General features: G+C 47.2%; 8 protein-coding genes across 8 annotated transcripts; 4 read left to right on the top strand and 4 right to left on the bottom strand.

The window, feature by feature from the left end:
• Positions 1–522: 522 nt before the first annotated feature.
• UREG_05125 (uncharacterized protein) lies at positions 523–2,969 on the top strand (the record flags this gene model as incomplete). The annotated part of the gene is made up of 6 exons (XM_002584390.1): positions 523–606; positions 889–933; positions 998–1,151; positions 1,213–1,325; positions 1,381–1,709; positions 2,222–2,969. 6 exons carry the CDS (start codon positions 523–525, stop codon positions 2,967–2,969), a joined length of 1,473 nt encoding a protein of 490 aa, XP_002584436.1.
• A 374-nt stretch (positions 2,970–3,343) lies between these two features.
• UREG_05126 (uncharacterized protein) lies at positions 3,344–4,913 on the bottom strand (the record flags this gene model as incomplete). The annotated part of the gene is made up of 4 exons (XM_002584391.1): positions 3,344–3,783; positions 3,870–4,260; positions 4,322–4,523; positions 4,753–4,913. 4 exons carry the CDS (start codon positions 4,911–4,913, stop codon positions 3,344–3,346), a joined length of 1,194 nt encoding a protein of 397 aa, XP_002584437.1.
• A 712-nt stretch (positions 4,914–5,625) lies between these two features.
• On the top strand, positions 5,626–6,216 carry UREG_05127 (uncharacterized protein; the record flags this gene model as incomplete). Its single annotated transcript, XM_002584392.1, has 1 exon — positions 5,626–6,216. The coding sequence occupies one exon, from the start codon at positions 5,626–5,628 to the stop codon at positions 6,214–6,216; it is 591 nt and encodes a 196-aa protein (XP_002584438.1).
• A 338-nt stretch (positions 6,217–6,554) lies between these two features.
• Positions 6,555–7,151, bottom strand: UREG_05128 (uncharacterized protein; the record flags this gene model as incomplete). Its single annotated transcript, XM_002584393.1, has 1 exon — positions 6,555–7,151. The coding sequence occupies one exon, from the start codon at positions 7,149–7,151 to the stop codon at positions 6,555–6,557; it is 597 nt and encodes a 198-aa protein (XP_002584439.1).
• Positions 7,152–7,781: 630 nt separating this feature from the next.
• On the top strand, positions 7,782–8,552 carry UREG_05129 (uncharacterized protein; the record flags this gene model as incomplete). Its single annotated transcript, XM_002584394.1, has 1 exon — positions 7,782–8,552. One exon carries the CDS (start codon positions 7,782–7,784, stop codon positions 8,550–8,552), a length of 771 nt encoding a protein of 256 aa, XP_002584440.1.
• Positions 8,553–10,241: 1,689 nt separating this feature from the next.
• On the top strand, positions 10,242–11,577 carry UREG_05130 (4-hydroxyphenylpyruvate dioxygenase; the record flags this gene model as incomplete). Its single annotated transcript, XM_002584395.1, has 3 exons — positions 10,242–10,888; positions 10,973–11,137; positions 11,193–11,577. 3 exons carry the CDS (start codon positions 10,242–10,244, stop codon positions 11,575–11,577), a joined length of 1,197 nt encoding a protein of 398 aa, XP_002584441.1.
• A 754-nt stretch (positions 11,578–12,331) lies between these two features.
• On the bottom strand, positions 12,332–15,142 carry UREG_05131 (uncharacterized protein; the record flags this gene model as incomplete). The annotated part of the gene is made up of 3 exons (XM_002584396.1): positions 12,332–12,397; positions 12,490–15,039; positions 15,107–15,142. 3 exons carry the CDS (start codon positions 15,140–15,142, stop codon positions 12,332–12,334), a joined length of 2,652 nt encoding a protein of 883 aa, XP_002584442.1.
• Positions 15,143–15,749: 607 nt separating this feature from the next.
• Positions 15,750–17,020, bottom strand: UREG_05132 (uncharacterized protein; the record flags this gene model as incomplete). Its single annotated transcript, XM_002584397.1, has 4 exons — positions 15,750–16,120; positions 16,174–16,783; positions 16,854–16,961; positions 17,012–17,020. 4 exons carry the CDS (start codon positions 17,018–17,020, stop codon positions 15,750–15,752), a joined length of 1,098 nt encoding a protein of 365 aa, XP_002584443.1.
• Between the last annotated feature and the right edge of the window lie 1,108 nt (positions 17,021–18,128).

The raw sequence follows: 18,128 nt of genomic DNA on the forward strand, positions 1-18,128 counted from the left end.
ATTTCGGTCATTTGACTCTCGACCTCGTCCATTGAATTGTTTCTTTGCAAGTAATACGGAGTATTAAGTGGCCACTGGGAATTATGGAGTGCTCGACATGATGTTCTCTTTTCGCTCTCGTCCGTAACTACAATCCCACGGTTTCCGGGGTCGAATCGTTGCGCCGTAATTAAGTAACTAGTTAGTTAGCTGGACGTTTGCAAGTCTCGGGAAATTTCTCCGAATCTCGGCTTGTTCAACTCCGTATGGTAGCAGCCTGTCATCTGCACTCAAACGGAGGACCTACGAGACGCCAACCTTTCGCACGAAATTTCTAATTGGTGGACCTAGCGCGTGCCGCCATGATGACATAAGCCGCGGTTGTTTCCGCATGCGGCCAGTGAGGCGGTGATGCGTGGGTGGGATACGAGATATGTGAACAGTGAGATTGAGGACAGCGAGTCAACTATCCCTGGGCTTTGAGATGATGCACCGTTTGCCTGGAACTGCTTTCCGTCGTCGTTTCTCTGAGCCAACTCAATCATGGAATCTTCCCCTTTAACACAACAGACTCGCCCCGAAACGTTCCAGCCCAAAATTGTCCAGCTCTATGAGAAGCTACTTTTTGTACGTTCTAGACCCATATCTTGTCATGATCATGAGTTTGTCTAATGAAAGAACCAGGATCCTGGCTATGCGGCCCCGTCTGAAGGATTTTGGCGGGAGTTTTTCCTTCTCCCGCCTGATAGGTTTTCCCTCTCGGAAATGCTCAACCGCATAAGCCCTGATGAGATGTTACATATTCAGGCATGTTCTGAGTTAATGATCTATGATGAAATCTTTCATCCGGCGCAAGGCCTCTGACCTCTTTAGACACAAACTCAGCGGCTCTTTTCCCGTGCTGTACAGGAATCAGCTTCTAGGAAACCACCAGTAAACGAGCATGCTCTCGAGGTATGGAGCAGCTAGCATGGTGATAGCTACTTCCCTATGGTCTCACTGAAATTTTACTGAATAGACGCTATCCACGTTCCTTGGAGGAGTTTTGACGAAAAAATATACGAATCCAAGCGCAGATATCATTACTATCCTTGCAGGTTTACATGAAGTTGACCAAGTTTTTACCGAGTTCGTCTCTGTTTTAGATGGAATTATACGAAATGGAGCGAATCGTATGTATCATCAACGTCCATACAAACATTTGATGGTAGAATCTATACTTACGTTAAGCAGTTGATTTGCGCTTAAAGGCGGTTGATGCGGCAATTGCAATGACAAGCGGTGCATACAAAACCGGACTCATTTCTTACTTTATGCATCGAGATTTGTTTCCATCGTTGATGAAGGTTGGTTTGGCCTAATTCCTGTTCATATCTTGGTGCTAAACGCTAAAGTACACAGTTTGTTCATGATTCTGATGACCCTATGCAAATCTTCAAACCTTTCCTATTACTAGGTCTTCTTGCCAACTACAATAAATTTGAATTTCAAAACCCGTATCAGCTACGACTTGACGATTTTGTCAACGAGACAACCATTTTAAAAATCGTACGAGGTGTTGGTACCACTTGCACAATCTTACGCAACTCCTATGTCGCGGTCCAAGACGATCTCCCCGAGGGATGGACCTGGAGTGGTACCTTAGCTTTCTTCGGCCTTGGTGCGCTCGCTGGCAGGTCCAAAATCCAACCGCTTACCGCCGAGGAAATGAAAGAACGCTTCGCTGAACTGTAAGGTCATTTCCCGTCAATGTCGCGAACAGAGCTAATACGCTCCTAGACCCTCGTTTGAGGCAGCAATATTACTTGCTATATATGACTTTATCAACGCGAATAAACTCTTTTCCCATTGTCTCGTTTTGACCGCACCTGAGAAACGATCTGAAGAGTCACCTTTTTCAAGTTTTCTGTCTTTGACTTCGTATCTCCTGCAGCACGCGTACCGATCAACTCGAGTGTCTATCTACGCTGAAGTCAATTTGTTATCTCTGCGAGTCCTGGTTGAGGATCCTGTTTTATGCAAACAAATTTGCAGCGAGGAAAACAAGAGAACCGTAAGACTATGTCGACAGCGAACACCTCATCTCCCACTAGTAAACGGAGACCGGGTATTAGCAGCTGTCATACTTGATATAATGATCGACACAATCAGCCATAACCTCCGCAGAAGTCTTGACGTCTTTCTTTACAGGTGGGCGCCACTCTAACGATGCAGAAATCCTGTACTAACCGACTACTCTTAGCCATGTTATCTCCACCATTCTCCGTCTTTTAACGTACGTCTCAGCAAACAAAATCCGCCTACAATATCACTGGTCTGAACTATGGCGTGGCTTGCTCACCTTAACTCGTTTCCTAACCACATACTCCGCCGACCTGTCCACCGATCCAAACATCAATATCCTCGTCACAGATTCAGTCAACCTTCTCGCTTTCTGCATATCCGCTGGTGATACTTTCCTCCCCGACCCCGTCTCTTACGATGACCTCTTCTATAAAGTGGTTGAAGCAGGCCCTATCCTCTCTCGTTTTCACGACGTTTACAAGCATGCATTCTCTGCACCAGCTAAAACTACCAATGGCAAAACCAATCACGACAACAAGCAATTTGACGCAGGAAAATCGCTTTCCACCCTCCTCAATGTCTCTACTCACTTTCATTCACTTCTTTTCCTCCCCGAAAAGTCCAAAGAGAGTACCACAACCGATTCCGTGGCGCCAACTGCCCGGAATAGTAGGAAGAAAAACCTCAACCCCCGCGAAGTCCATAACATTATTAAAGAAGGGTATGCTACTCTCAGCATTGAACCGCGGGAAGAATTAAGTAATTGGGAGAAATGGCGTGAAGCGGACTGGAAAACACGATTAAAGCGCATTGCGAGGATTGCAGTTGATGATGCTAGGATAGTAGTGACAGCTCGTCTGGGCAATGTGCAAAATCAAGTGCTATCAAGTGGCAGTAAGGACCCGAGTGCGCGAGGAGACCCATAAACCCAACGGGTTAAAGTCAATTGGACTCTTATGCATTTCGCGCTTCTCTAAGTGGAGCTTTTTTTGGTGCGAAATATTCGACTGTGGACTCGGGAATTGATTCCAATGAAACCTCAGCCTGTCTGGCTTATTGAGGCTTCCCAAGGAAAACTTACCCCGGTCAATGCATTTATTATTTAATGGAAAGCGAAATAAATCAGCAATGCGAGGCAGAATACTCATGAAATACTGTTACAGATCCATTTTGGAGATATCAAAAACAAAACATCTCCACAATCCGTATCAAACCACCTGCAACACAGCGTAAAAAGCAGCAAGTGATGATTCAAAACAAAGCAACTAGTACTGAAATCATGGAAGTGAGAAACCACATCTTACTCAGACTCGGCTTCTTCTTCCTCTTCGTCTTCGTCTTCGTCATCCTCGCCTTCATCATCATCGTCATCATCCTCCTCCTCATCGTCCTCGTCACCTTCTTCATCGTCCTCATCTTCTTCCTCTTCATCATCCTCGCCTTCGTCCCCGTTCCCACCACCGAGCCTACCCTTGCCCATTCTACTAAACCCAGAAAGAAAGCGCTCGGCAGGCCTGTCGCTGAATAATCTAGCAGTCGCCGTGCCAGTATGTTCATCCGTCTGTCGATACCGCTCTTCCACCTCCTCGACATAATCCCGGTCGAGCGGTTCGTAAGTTTCCGTGAAAAGCTCATCCGCATGTTTGCTGAGCCATTGCATGAATACTACTAGTTCTCTGCGTAGTCGATTCGTGGCCTGTGGGCTAAGGTTGGTTTGGGCAAGGAGTTCAGGTAGAAGTGCTGGATATGTCAGTGAGGTTAAGCTCTTAAGTAAATTAGTGGTCAAAGAGATGGGCTTTGTATAATGGTGGCCGGGGTATACTTACACAGCATTCTTGTTAGATGTTCCACGCCATACACATCGGCAGCCCCTTTTCCTTCATAACCAGGGGCGTTCGACTCCCATCTTTTCCGCTCTGTAACATACTGTCGCCTTTCGAGGGCATAGAGCAAAATTCTCCCAAGCGTTTTGTCAAAGTATTTCTTAAGGCCATCCACCACTTCTTGAAGCACGTCCTGCTCGGCTTGGCTGTTTCTAGTGCTATTATTCTTCTCCTCTTGTAGGTAGCGATCAAGTACGCTGTTTACGGGCGATTTTGCTGGTAGCGGAACCACACTCTTGTCTTTTGTGACAAACTCCCAATCGTCCACAAGATACTCTTTGAGTCTCTCGGGCATAAGCATGCGTATGGTGGGCCTTGCGTCAAAATCCTCCTCCTAAGAATTAAATGTAAGTATCATTCAACTAACAGGTGCCTTCAAGTGAGAAAGCACATACTGTTTCAATCTCCGTTTCTCTTCCCCGTTTTCGAGACGGCCGATCTTCGCTAGCTCGCGATGCCGCATCGGCAGCCTTTTTCTTCCCGGATTTTGTCCTGCTCCGCATGGCTGCCTCCGCTTGTCGCCGAAGAGTTGCCGCGAGTTCTCTATTTTCGTCATTGTATTTTCGAAGGCGATCTTGGGCAACCCAATCATCCCATCTATGTAGAGTTAGCTATGCGCAATCCAGTCAAATATTGAACCTTTTTTCCAAAAGCCTCAAGCTCAAGTTTGTGTATTTGAACAATGGTTCCTTAGCATGCACAATAGCACCTTCAAAAAAAGGTGCACCGGGTACTTTCAAAGACAAAATAACCGTAGAGCAACGAGGAAACCCAGAGAAAATCACAAGTACCGTCAATATAGAAAAGACTCCAGAGGGTGACGTACGTATTTTTCCAGCCTTTGTAATGAACCCGATATTCGTATAAGCTACTTTTATCCTTTGGATTCTCCAGCCTCGAATCTAGGATCTTCGCATCGTATAAAATGTCATGGTGGAAACACAGCACGACCTCATCCTTCTGGTACATCTGCTTTTGGGGAGGCATCTTGATGGCAGTTCTCCGCCTTGCTCCCGTTATTTGCAAGTCGTATATGCACCTTACAAATAACAGGACCCCGAACAGCTTTCAATCTGTCAGGTTTGATATTGTAGATAAAATCCCAGCTAGATCTGCAATATATCAAGATAGCAACTGCCAACGCAGCACGTAATTTTTGATTTTTAAAGGTGAGATTTTGCTGTATGCAGAAGCCACCAGGTAGGGTATGATAGATGGCAAAACGGCTGTTCAGCCTATTGAAAAATTTCGCAAAATGAAACTCAAAATAACAGTCTCCCCAATATCCTCATCGCCAAATAGAATGCATCAAAGTTATGGCAAAAGGGAGCAATCTTGCACACAAACCAAAAGGTGCATCAGGATGTTCAATCGCGACTCTTTTCTGACGCGACGAGAAATGGCGTGCCGTTCAAATATTCACTAGTTAATACATCATGGGTCACATGACACGCTGCAAAATCCCTGTAAAATAACCAGATTATTGTATGGTATGGTAATCACCCATTAGTTGATATTGATGACCATCTCATTGAAGATGCTGGTCATGTCTTCACTGCTTGTCTACTGTTCAGATCACCCTTTGATACAGTTAATTTGCTACAAATTTCTGAGAGTAACTTGTGGCATTCAATGATATAAATTGCAAATTACTTTCCAACACACTGTTTCGTCCCATCCCCGGTTTTTGTTCACTAAAATGGCTCCATCTGAGGAATATATCCTCAACAATTTCCTCACTTCCCCATCGCCACTGCCTAGGATTATATCCCTTGAAAGATTTGCGGAGCTATTTCCCAGAAAATTACGGTCTCATCCGCAGATTAGGACCCTCTATCGTGAGCTGCAGCATATCCGGGCTCAGGACATTGCTTTGGTCAAAGAAAATATCGAGAGGGAGGTCAAAACTGGAGAGAAACAAAAGGAAGAGCTCCGGCAAGCCTCTGCTAATAAAGGAGTCTCGAGCTTGAGTGCACGGGATAAAATGGAGATAGATATGGACATCCAATTATTCGGTCAGCCTTCTGCCAAGCAACAGGAAGGTGTTTTCACTCTTGAGACCGTGCTCCCAGAGATGCAACGTGCTATAGCTGCGATGGAAGAAGAGATTGAGACTACTCGACAAGAATACTCTACCATTTTATCGGAGGTTACTACTATAGTCGGGGAGCTTAGCGATTTACGATACGGCAAATTCAGTACATTTCCAGGCTCAAATGACACGGTGGCTGACGAAGTGTTGAAAGGATTGAGCAATCTTGAAGACATATGCAACTCCTCTATTAAATGATTAATCAATGTAAGATCCAGCTATTTACCAAAACTCCATGTCATGAGAAAACGCCCGCTAATTTCAACCTATAAAATAGACCATCGCCAGTAGAGAGCAGTCTTCTCCTGTTCAGCCAGTTCTCCATATCACACCGGATTCTATGAATGCGATATCTCAATAACCCGTTCGCATTTAGACAGCGATAGCTGTCGACCCTTAGAAAAAACTCAAAAAAAGGCCACTGAATATCCGGGACCTTTTTTTTTGCTTCCCACCTATTAATCAATTTTGTCCGACTTATTCCAAGCTCCAAATATCCCAACCGTATCAGGCGCATTCCTATCTTCAAATCTTTTTCATGAGTTCAGCAAAAGGAGTAGCGCTTCGCCAATGAGCTCAATGGCAAGAGGTTCATCCGCTGTATTGGCTTGCTCTTCGCTGTCGTCCGTTGCACGCCGCCCAACTTCATCAAAAAGAAATTGCTCCAGCGGCTTCCGCTGCTTCCAGTTCACGGTCGCATTGCCAGGATCCCTTGGCAGTGGGGGAAATCGCGAGTACCCCGACTTATTCCGGTCGTCTCCCTCATGCTTGTACTCGTCATACGAAGGCCAGGGAGCCAGGTGACGGCCTTCTGGAGGCTCTAAACCTAGTCTCCATATAGTCTTCTGAGCAAGAACCAAAGCCAGTTGGTCCTTCATTTTCTTGCCCCCGAAAACTGGAAGTAATGGAATATCCTCGTCATCCTCTCTTTCCCTTATTTTTTCAATCTTACTCGTGACCTTTTGAAGTTGATCTTCTTTTATCGCAACCCGGTGCGCTAACCAGTCGGAAAAGGTTGTCGGAATGAAAGGAGAGTGCGGCGAAATGCGCGTGATCGAGTCGCGGATTTTGGCCCAAGTCTCGATTTCTTTGGTTTGGGGTGAAATCCACGTTTTGGAAGCGGTGTATGACATATTGTTGGTGTTTCTGAGGGATAAGGGGAATGCTCAACTTGTCTGTTTTCTTTCAACTACTCCCAAGAAATGCTGCAGAAATTGTTCGTACCTCTGTTGCCCCATTCAAGCATGAGGTATTGAACACCACAAAACCCTGTTTCAGGGGAGGGTTACCTCAGTTTGTCGCAAATGTATTCTGCTAGAACTCTTGCAAGTTGCGGTTGGTTCTTTGCTAATTTTCTACCGTCACAGTGTCACTAAGCTTGGAGGAATTCATCTACCAACTGATATCAAGTGGCCTGGCGTCGTTGAAGAGATTGTCCCTCTGGGTGAAGAGCACAGCCCTGTGGAGTGATCAGAATTTGAACACAAGAAAAGAAAAAGAATGATAGAGAGGAGTGAAAGTCATTTTTGCCGGGTGAAAATTTTGACCCCGAATACGGTGAATATCTAGCCTTTATGAAGTCACAAGATTTCTTGATGGGGAAGTGACAACATATCATGGGATTTCTCTTTGATCAAATGGTGAAGGGAGTATAAGACATGGTGAAAGGGACAGCTAGGTATAATCTATAAGTGCATTAAAGGATAATATACTGCCGACTAGAAAAGGGAGTTTAAAAGAAGTTCCCACTCGTTATCTCCAGGATGTCAATAGCAGAAATATTTGAGGGCCACAAAGGAGTTCAAACCGGCATCTCCGTCCATAGCCCAAAGGGTCATATGGATGTTTTGATATTGCCCGTTTTTGACGGCGGACGTTTCCTCTCGGGAAAGTTTCCGTCTTGGCAGCTCCGCTCCACTCCTCAAATCCCCGCCCCGCCCTTTCGCTCCAAACCGACATTTCGACAACCGCAGCACAAAGCATTCTTCTCCGTCAAAACAATCATGCCTACTGTTCCAATTTATTCAAAGAGCGAGCTCCAGATCACAGACGATGCTTCTAATCCTCTTCCCGACTTACTAAAGACACCGTCTGGGCTCGCGATTCTGGAGCTCCAAGGAACGATAAATTTGCCCTCCCACGCGTCAACGGGAAAAGACGACTTTGACAGCGACGAGTCTGATTTACGACCAAAATCCCACTATCAAACACCCATTGGGCGTCTCGTATTTCCGGATTATGACTCTTCTAAGCCTCCCGAGAACACTTCCTGGATGAAACGCGTCTACCTCTACGTCGGTCAACATCAGCGGCTCACAGGCGAGGTTAAGAAACTTTCGAAGCCACTGGCTATTATTCGACAGCGCCAGAGAAGGGATACTGGGAAGGGAGGGCCTACTGTTGAGCCGGGAACCGAACACGTACCGCCGCGCCTCGACGAGGGAACCCACGAGGAGCTTGAAATCGCGGAGATAATCAGGTACAAGATGCTATTCTCGACGAGGCCAGAGCCAGTTAGCGATAGTATTGGATGAGTTCCATGGTCTAAATGGCCTTGCTCAATCACTAAGAATACTCCCCGTTACCCCGCCGAGGCTCGTTTGAACCGAGAACTGAGGGGAAGAAGACGCCATCGCCGAGATCAACATGAAATATTCTCTATGAATCCAAGTGGTGCGGGAATGCGGATCTCTTCTTGCTGCAATCTACGCTACTATATCCTTGAACGAGCTCAACTACCATACGGACCATCGGCTACTAGCCCCGCATACGAGATTGGATCCCATTAAGCCATCACTTGAAGAGTTATATTGTCGAGTACTAGGTCAGCCTTTCTATGGGGCGAGAGTTTTACTCTGTCAGCTTCATCAAAGCAAGCATGCACACGAGGGATATCAATCTCGTCGTATCAATTCTTAGCTAGCTCCTTGACCTGATCTATTAGCTAATTACGATCGGTTAACCTCCAAATCCCTTGAATACGCGTCGAGCTCCTTAGGTCTCTTCCCGCATCTAATCAAAATCACCTGAGAGTCTTTACATATAACTAGGTAGTTAATTGGATTTCGATACCCGATTCCAAATCCCTGCCGAATTCGACTAATACCGGAAGTTGCATGCCTATTAACTCAATTGCCATGTCGATTGAAGTGGTATTTGCTCTTCAGACATTCCTTTATGGATTTTGATATTTCTGCTCGGAGTAGTTACACAGCTGGATGCAAAAGGCGTGGTCAACAATTTCAAAGAGCAACAGTCGGTCACAAGCAAACCAGGTATTTGGGTTTTATAAAGACTCACTCAGGAACTGTACTTTTTCAATGGATACCCCATATGGAGCTTGAAAATGTTCCAGGTACATTTTATTACACTTGCATTGAATACGCATTCTGTCTTGCTCCAACCTCGTGGACCTGTTTGCGGGCAGTTCAACCAGTGACATGCAATCAAAGGGATGACCTGTCGAAAGGCATTCAGTTACTTCAAATGCAAACTTTTTAAGCATTTGATGACGTTATGCGCGTCTTGCCTAGCTTGAAACAGTTACCTTTCAAGCCATCAATATCCCTTTTCATGGGAAAGCTATGGACCAAGAACGAGTAAAAATCTCCAAAATGTGAGGCGACGTCTAGGCAAGCAGATGACAGTCACTTGAGGAGCCTGAAGACATGGCTAACTCAGGACAAACTTTACCGCTTGTGAGGCGGAGAGGGAAATGCAGCCAGCCGGTATCAAGCGGCCCAGCTGCAAAACCGACAATGGATATTCAGTCAAAACAACTAGGGGATCGGGCATCTCCAACAGTTCTCTTGAAGAGGATTGATTATATGGTCAGTTTGCAATACGTGTCCACATAGAAAATTCCCGGGGTGCGCATACTTGCAGTCATTCTAGTGCGAAAAGATTATAAAATTAACTATGAAATTTATGAACGATGCAAGCCATGGTACTCAGTTGTCAATCCTCTTCCAAGCCAACCTTGTTCTGCTACATGATGACTTGTTAGCACTACGGGGGAAGCTTCGTTTATCAGACTACGTTGAGATTCACCTGATTATATATTTATCTCTATATATCTATTGAAGATCTTCAGGACTTCCTCTCCTCTCGCCATCGCCTGCCTCAGGACTGCGGATCTCTTATACTTGATTGGTATTATAGCTCGTCCTGAGGTTTCTGCTCCTCAACATCTCCCATCCATATGTCCTGTTCTTATTGCCATCATGGTTGGCCTTGAAGTATTTGAAATCACCCTGAAGCCGGGAACCGGGTATAAGGACTTCGACCATATGACCTGGTACGTCGGAAATGCGAGGCAAGCGGCTTCTTATTACACCACTCGGATGAACTTCACTCCAATCGCCTACAAGGGACCAGAAAACGGCTCACCTTATACCGCCTCTTATATTGTTCAAAATGGCGGTGTTCGCTTTGTCTTTGTTGCGCCCGTCTGTACTCCCTCTAATCAATGTATCCCAGGGGTTGAGAGGAAGCGTTTAAAGGAGATCCATGACCACCTCGCGAAGCATGGGGATGGCGTCAAGGATATTGCCCTCCAGGTCAACATGGACGTCAAAGGGATATGGGAAAAGGCTATAAAACATGACGCTCATCCGGTCATGGAGCCTGTTGTCATCAACGCCGAAGCTCCCTTCAGCGGCAAGATTCAGATAGCCACCATATCTGCATACGGGGATACAACCCACACGTTTGTCAATCGTGAAGGGTATACCGGCCCGTTCTTGCCTGGATACCAGACTGTGGAAGAAAAGGACCCAATTAACCGCTGCCTACCCGCAATCGACTTCATCGGTATTGACCATTGTGTTGGTAATCAGCCTTGGGACGGAGTTGATGAGGTGGTCAAATTGTGAGTCAATGTGCTAGTTATGTAGTTACTTGTCTACTTCAAGCTCCAGTCCGCATCCCAAATGAAGCTGACTTTAACCTCCAGCTATGAGGAATGTCTCAATTTTCACCGCTACTGGACTGTGGATGATGCAGCAATGTGCTCTGATTATTCCGCAATGCGTTCGATTGTAGTTGCCTCGCCAGATGAGGTGATCAAGATGCCGATCAACGAGCCCGCCGTGGGTGAAAAGAAGTCCCAGATTGAAGAGTGAGAGAACCTGTTCAAGTATCATAAACGTGCTGAATACTGATTTCTCAAAAAGGTTTGTGGACTATTACAACGGCTCAGGCGTTCAGCACATCGCCTTTCGAACTAGCGATATCATCACTGCCGTCACCAATCTTCGGGCACGAGGTATGGAATTTCTCTCTGTTCCCAGCACCTATTACACAGCCATCAGGGAGAAACTCAGCCAGTCCTACACCGTTGTCAACGAAAGTCTCGATATTCTTCAAAAGCTGAATATCCTTATCGACTTTGACAAGGGGGGTTATCTCCTGCAGATTTTCTCCAAGCATGTTCTCGACCGCCCGACGGTGTTTGTCGAGATCATACAGCGCAACAATTTTGATGGTTTTGGCGCTGGGAATTTCAGGGCCCTGTTTGAGGCGTTTGAGCGTGAACAGGCTTTGAGAGGAAATCTCTGATTTTGCATTCTTGGTAAAAAGGAGTTGGATATTTTTTTTTTCTGATGGGTAAATTGGTTGATTTTGATGTGTTTATAAGATGTGTTCTGCTTGGTTAAGGGAATAGGGTTATCGCTATCATAGATGTTAGCCAGATGGGCCCCCTAGCACCATTATAAAATAGCATAGAGAAATAAATAAGTCCATGGATGCCTTTATCATGGCTATGCTGAGTTCACCATTGAGGTCTGCTGCCTATTCTGTATATTGATTAATACTTACCTAATGAATAGATAAACCTCAATCCTGAAGTAGGGAGCGCTAATAAAGGAATCAATAGCCCATGAACATTGTTGAAGCAATCTACCAGCCTCTTCAAACGAATACAAGGGACAATATGTACTGGAAGGTTAGCTACTAAGAACAGAACACGCCTCATATAAGCCGAGCATGGGATGCTGGAGACAGGTTGGTCATTACTTGACATAACAGAGACTTAGTAGTGGGAAGGACAAAGTATAAGAAGAAAATGTTGAACATGCACGCTAAATTCGTACATAATAGGTAAAACACGGTAAGAAGAACAACGGATCATATCTGTATGTGCATTAACAAGTCCAGGCTGTACGCCATACTCCGTGTAACCCTCTGTGGAACTCGGCGGTATTTTGCGAGGGCAACAATGTGCGCATTTCTTTCAGACTAGCGTTTCCCGCTTTGCAACCCGAGGCATGCTTGGGAATAGGGCCGGAGTGATAATAGTTGAGGCTTTTGCCTAATCATCCAGGGCTTTTCGCAAGTCGCTCCATTTTTGTTTCAGTGCTTCGTGGTTCTCGGACATCTACAGTGTAAAGGATGCCCGTTTAGCCTCTCCAATCTCACTCAAAAAAGGGAGCTGGGGGACAAAACAGGAGCGTGGATGAGAGTGCTTACCTCTGCCCATTTCATCTTCGCTTCCACTAGGTCCTTCTCCATCTCCGACATCTGCTCTTCCATTGCCCGGTTCTCGTTCTGCACCTCAATATTGCGTTTCATAATCCGATCCATTTCTGTTCGCAGCTTCTCCTCCAACTCCGCTGGTTGGCGGTCAACCACCATTTTCAGTTCCGCGACCTCTCCTTTAAGGCTTTCGTTGGAATCCTTTAGCTCTTCATTCTCAACTTTGATGCGGACCAACTCCGAGGCAATCTGAACGTGTTCGGTGTCCGACTTCTCTGCGTGCTCTTCTAGCGACCGAATACGCGCCGCTTGTGTAGCAATAGTATGTTTATATCCTTCAAGTTCAGAGGCCAGTTCCTTTTCTGCCCGTGTCTTTTCCTCCCATTCAGAGTTATATGTTTGAATCATCGCCGGCGTAAGGTTGATGGCGCATGCGTCTTCGACCATAATATCTGCCCGATAAATTTCTTTATCGCTTGCACCGGAGCTGCCAAAGAATCCCGATTCGAGGATCGAGCTGGGTGATGGCTGCTTGTCAATGTAAACATCGAATAGTTTCTCTTTAAGAAAGCTAGTTAACGAGGTCATGTCATTCATGCCGAGTAAAGGTTCAACATTGCGCCGCATGATTGCCACAGCAAAACGGAGAATTGCACTCTCAAGTCCTTGTTCGAATATCAAGTCATAAATGCGAAGCACAAGCTGCAGTGGGAAGCGATACGCAAATAATGTGAGAAACCATTGTGTGGCGTAGAGTTGAGGTCCAACACCACGACGCCGTAGGTGACAGGCCAATGCAGGCTCTAAATCTTCAAGCAGGCGCTCGAATTGGTAAAGATGGCGGTGGAGACCAGGCATGTCGTGGATGAACATGTTCCGGAGCCCGTACTTGTTCATTAACTTTACGAGAAGTGTGAAAGCCTCTCCGTCGTCCATCTGATACTGGATTAGCGTAATAATCACAGAACCATTTCCTCCAATACTCACATTAAACAATAAAGGCATCACTATAAAGTTCATCCCTTGGGCATAGCCAACACCGCCATCGTACAGGGCATAAGCCTTACAAACATTAAAGAGTGCTTCCTGATTTCGTTGCGACATGAAATATTTCGAATAGCTGGTTCGAGAGCCCAGGTCCCGCCTGATAGCCTTCTCCAGCTTAACAAGTGCAGCCGCGTCCTCTTTAGCTTTTTTCTTTCGCATTTCCTCTAGTTCGTTTTGCGCTTTAATCATCGCTTCAGCCCCCTTTTCCGATATTGAAGGTGCCGGGAAATTAGTTGAGTTAGTTGCTGTGGTAGAATTATCTGAATGAACCGAAGAGCGGGATGACGGCGAGGAATCTTTCTCCTTTAAGCTTCCGTTGGCTTGACCGTTTATAGAGGCAGTCGACGGTGTACTCCAATATCGATCGCGCTCTTTATCGGTGCCTCGAGCGCAGAGTTCTCGATAAACGTCCTCTAAATCAGGGCTCCTACTATCGGCAAGTACTTGCCAGATAACACCACGAATTGTTTGCGGGATACCTCGCCTGATGGCCAAGTTCAACTCTTCGGCATTGGCACCGCTTAGTGCTTCCAAACCATGGTTCACAACCTGCTGCCACAGCTCCCAGTTTACTGGTGCAGCGGCATCTGTAGCCGAAGCGGAGAACCCAGCAACGGTCCCAGGTGCAAGATTCGGGTTCACGGTTGGCGGTAGAGGTGAACTGGGTATGGGAGAAGGCTGCGGTGATGTGCTATCCACGTCAAGGCTAGCGGACGGAGGACTGGATTCCCCGCCCTTTTCTTCTGAACCGTCTGCTTGTTCGTCACCAGCGCCTTCCTCGCGCATTCTCAGAAGCTTGAACTGGTCTTTCAGACTATTCCGCAGCTGTCTCTTTGACTCCGTACTACCCACGTCCCCATCGCTACCCTCAAAGCGGCCCTGCACCTCAGAATTGCTCATGGTTGTTGAGATTGACGCACCAGTATATCTTCGGTTCCCGGATACGGTTTTAGACTCTTTCTGCGCACTTTGTCCCCTAGAAAGCCATGAAAACGGACTCGTAAGTTTTCGGGTGGGAGCGGCCGGTTGTTGAGGCTGGGGAGGAAGATTTTTATTAACGGGTGGAGGTCCCCACGGCACCGATGGGAGCGATGCAGATAGACCTTGAAGCCGTGAACCGTGCGTAGAATCTCTCGCTGGTAAAGGTGGAGGACCGGAGGCCGGGGGACTAGTGTGGGAAGTGGGCGAAACTTCCACTTCGTCGTCCTTGGAGCTTGTAAGGTTGATGTCGTCTAGGGAAGAAGTAGATAATCGGTGAGAGGTGAGAAGAGGAGACTTTGGTTGTTTCGGCTTCTTCGGCGTGCCTTCTCGCGATTGTGGCTCTGGTGAATCACGAGACGGTTCTTCAGGTGTATCTGGGGCTTGTCCGGGGAGAAAGGTGCTCGCTTTGGGAGTTGGAAGAGATCCGTTCGAGAGTCGCCTGTCTGTTAAGGAGCGGGTTGCGCTGAGGGGAGTGGAAATGTCATCTTGGGCGTCGCGAGCGTCCTCGAAGGCGTCCTGGCAGCAATAATCAAAGTTAATTAGATCCCAAATATAGCATCTGCAGAGATCCTGGGTGGCCTACAGCTTCGTAGTCTGTGGTCTCTGCGCTGGACACCATAGTTCACAGTGCCTTTGCAATGTGAGGAAGCGCCTCCGAGTCCGGTTGCGGCAGGCAAGATGCGTCAATATGCGGTGAGCCGGAGAGACTCGTCCATGCGTGAAGAGGTACGGAAAGACGGAATGAGAGCAGGCAACTTGGGGACGAGCAGGGTCGGTTGGACAGGATCAGGGGTTGAGAGGCGGAGGATGGAGGACGGGTGTAATTATCCAACTGCAACGTGGGACTTTTAAAGCTACGGGGAGATTTCACAATGCACTTTGTTTGGGGAAGTGACCAGAACACAATCGATTCGATGTTTACGGCTCGAGTGACAGAATATTTACAGTGTGCATTTCAATTGCCGCTCTTTTTTTTTTTTTTTTTTTGCCTTTTGTTGGATCCTCAAGCGGGAGGGAAGGGGAGAAAAAGAGCAGAACATCCGGCCGGTGAGCAGCGGCCTCGCATCCCTGCCAGACCAAACTCCTGAAACATCATCGACAAGCTCACTGGCCCGCACCACAGTATCAGAATCATTCTGTTGGACACAACCCAGACGCCCTGACAAGGCGGTTGATGTGGATGGACTCGATTCAGAAAACATGGATATGTGTTGCTGAACATATTCTTAAATCATGAGTGACTGCTCCAAGTCTTCCCATCGACCCTTTCTCAAGGGATCAAGGCGTTTCAGGTTGAAAAGCCAGTCGGAAATACGTTGCTTTACTTCAGCTGACATCGTACCTTGTATCCTCCGGACAATCAAACTGCACTCTATCAGTGCCTGATAAATCCACTTACAGTCCTCCTCCTCGTCCAGCAGCTCAGCAATAGCGTCGATTTCCCGGTTCAGATAGCCGAGTCGTTCCTCGTCATCCATGTTGGGAGCCATGCCTTTCGGAGCCGTGGTCCGGTCGAACGTACACATAAGATTCTGGTGATAAAACCACAAGGACTGATCATACGGGTCGATCAAAGCACGGTGTATCAGTTCGAGCTCTTTCCGAAGATCAGCGCGTCACTCTTCAGCAAGGAGCTTTTCGGGAATTTACCGTTATCTAGCATCTTCCTCCGCTCCTCGTCGCCGGCTAAACGTTCGTCCAACAGTTTTAGAATCAATTTAGATCGATTATGCCAGGCAGAAAAGTTCGACAAGTTGGCCCTAATCATTTTCGTGGTATAATTCAATTCATCTTCGGTCAAATGGTGCTTTTGCACCTCAGCTTCTGAAACCTCGACCCCTGCACCCAGAGACTCGAGGACAGCAACGATCTCCCGCCGGTATCCCCAACCGTGGAAATTTCTTCCATCCAAGCTGAGCATTTTTCCCACCAGAGCGAGTTCTTCTTGCCAGAACTTTCGTGCCACGGCTGGTGGTAGTCGATCAATGGTTTCCTTCAAGACCCATAATCGATGGTTCCAAATCCAGTAGCATTTGGGGAACTGCCGAAGCAGAGGCACCAGGAATCTCAGTTCCTCCTGGATCAGTTGCTGCATGCTTTGGCCACCTGCAGGGTCAGAATCGGTGCCTATACTAATCTCCTCAAGCTGTGATTGTAGGATTAGGCGGCGATAATTCCATATCGAGTAGTATTCGGCATTGTCCATCAGCAGTTCAGATGTCTTCTTCAATGCATCTTCACTGTAGTCATTTTCGGCTCTCTGTTCGGAATATTAACAGATAACATCCCTAGATTGGGTAATAGTTCCTGGAAGCAACCTTTATCCTCACAAGCTGGTCCAATGCCTGATATTTCTGAATCTTCTGGAGCTCCCTTGCCCTCGCATGCTCCGACCGGTCTTGGAGCGAAGCAGCTCGAGGCACTCCGTGCTGGTTGGGCTGCCAGTTAGCAAGTGCATGATAGAATGCCAGGTACTGTGGATACACACACTGGTCATCGTGGCAATGAGCAGGATCCTGATGCATGACAGATCTACTACTTGATCATATGCTGGCTCATCAACCGAAAAGCACATCCCCTCATACGAAGCATCAGCTGCTTATTCAGCAGGAGCATCAACTCCTGGAATGTCGCTTCTCACTTTCACCAGCCGGTGAGTCTATCGCAGCTTCAAAAACAGGCAAACCAGCAGATGAAGCTGCCTTTAGAGAATGAAGGCGCAGTATGTGCCTCTTTGCTTTCCTCTCCTCTTTGTGAGGACTTTAGGCGCTTCCAATGCCATCCAGGCTGTCCTTCACAGAGACAGCGGCATCTACCGTCTCATGCCCCAGTGATTTAAGCTTGCTTGGGCCTGCTTCTTGCTATATATGCTCCTTTCTCGTGCTTCCAAGCTTCAGGTGCGGCTACCCAACCTTAGTTGAGGATGGGCTTGGGAGTAAGAAGATGGCGTTCAACCGGCGACTTAAAATGCCCTCACGAAGGCGACATTCTTTTTGCGGCCCATCGTGATATCCCAAACTCCTCCGGCTGGTTTCAAACGCCTGAGGAAACGGATTCATCAGACGGTTCGCGCTTGGGCTTCGTTGCCTCTTCTTCCTGTTCCCTGGGCCAGTCGTTCTCACATTCGTCCGAGGACATAGACACGAGCATACCGACAGTACCCCATGGGCAAGATACTGATAAGTGTTTGCTGAAGCAACTTGATGGGCTTGTTCTGAGACGGAGCCAGACTTTGCCCAGAAAGGACCCTTCATATTTTGATAGGAGACGTACAGATGTAGGCCCTGCTTTGCAGAACCATAGCCGCCTAACTTCTCCTGATCGTTTTGTACCAGCAAGAAGAGCTCAGCTTTCCCCCGAAACGCAGTATCGTGTGAGCAAGAATCACAACTTGCTCTCGCTTCACGAACGATTTTACCGGCACCGAGATCCTAATGCGGACCCTTTCTTTACCCCCGCGTCCGCCAGAACCGTTACAGGCCCGAGGCGTTTCAATCCGGTAGACCCTAGGCTCACGCCTCATCACCGGCCCCGCCATGTTCATGGTATGGCATTTACCCGTTTCCCCACCATCGGAGGATCTGAGTCGGAGGATTCAAACGATG

The sequence above is a fragment of the Uncinocarpus reesii genome, genomic scaffold (genome assembly GCF_000003515.1).
Source record: "Uncinocarpus reesii 1704 scaffold_3 genomic scaffold, whole genome shotgun sequence".
NCBI lineage: Eukaryota > Fungi > Ascomycota > Eurotiomycetes > Onygenales > Onygenaceae > Uncinocarpus > Uncinocarpus reesii.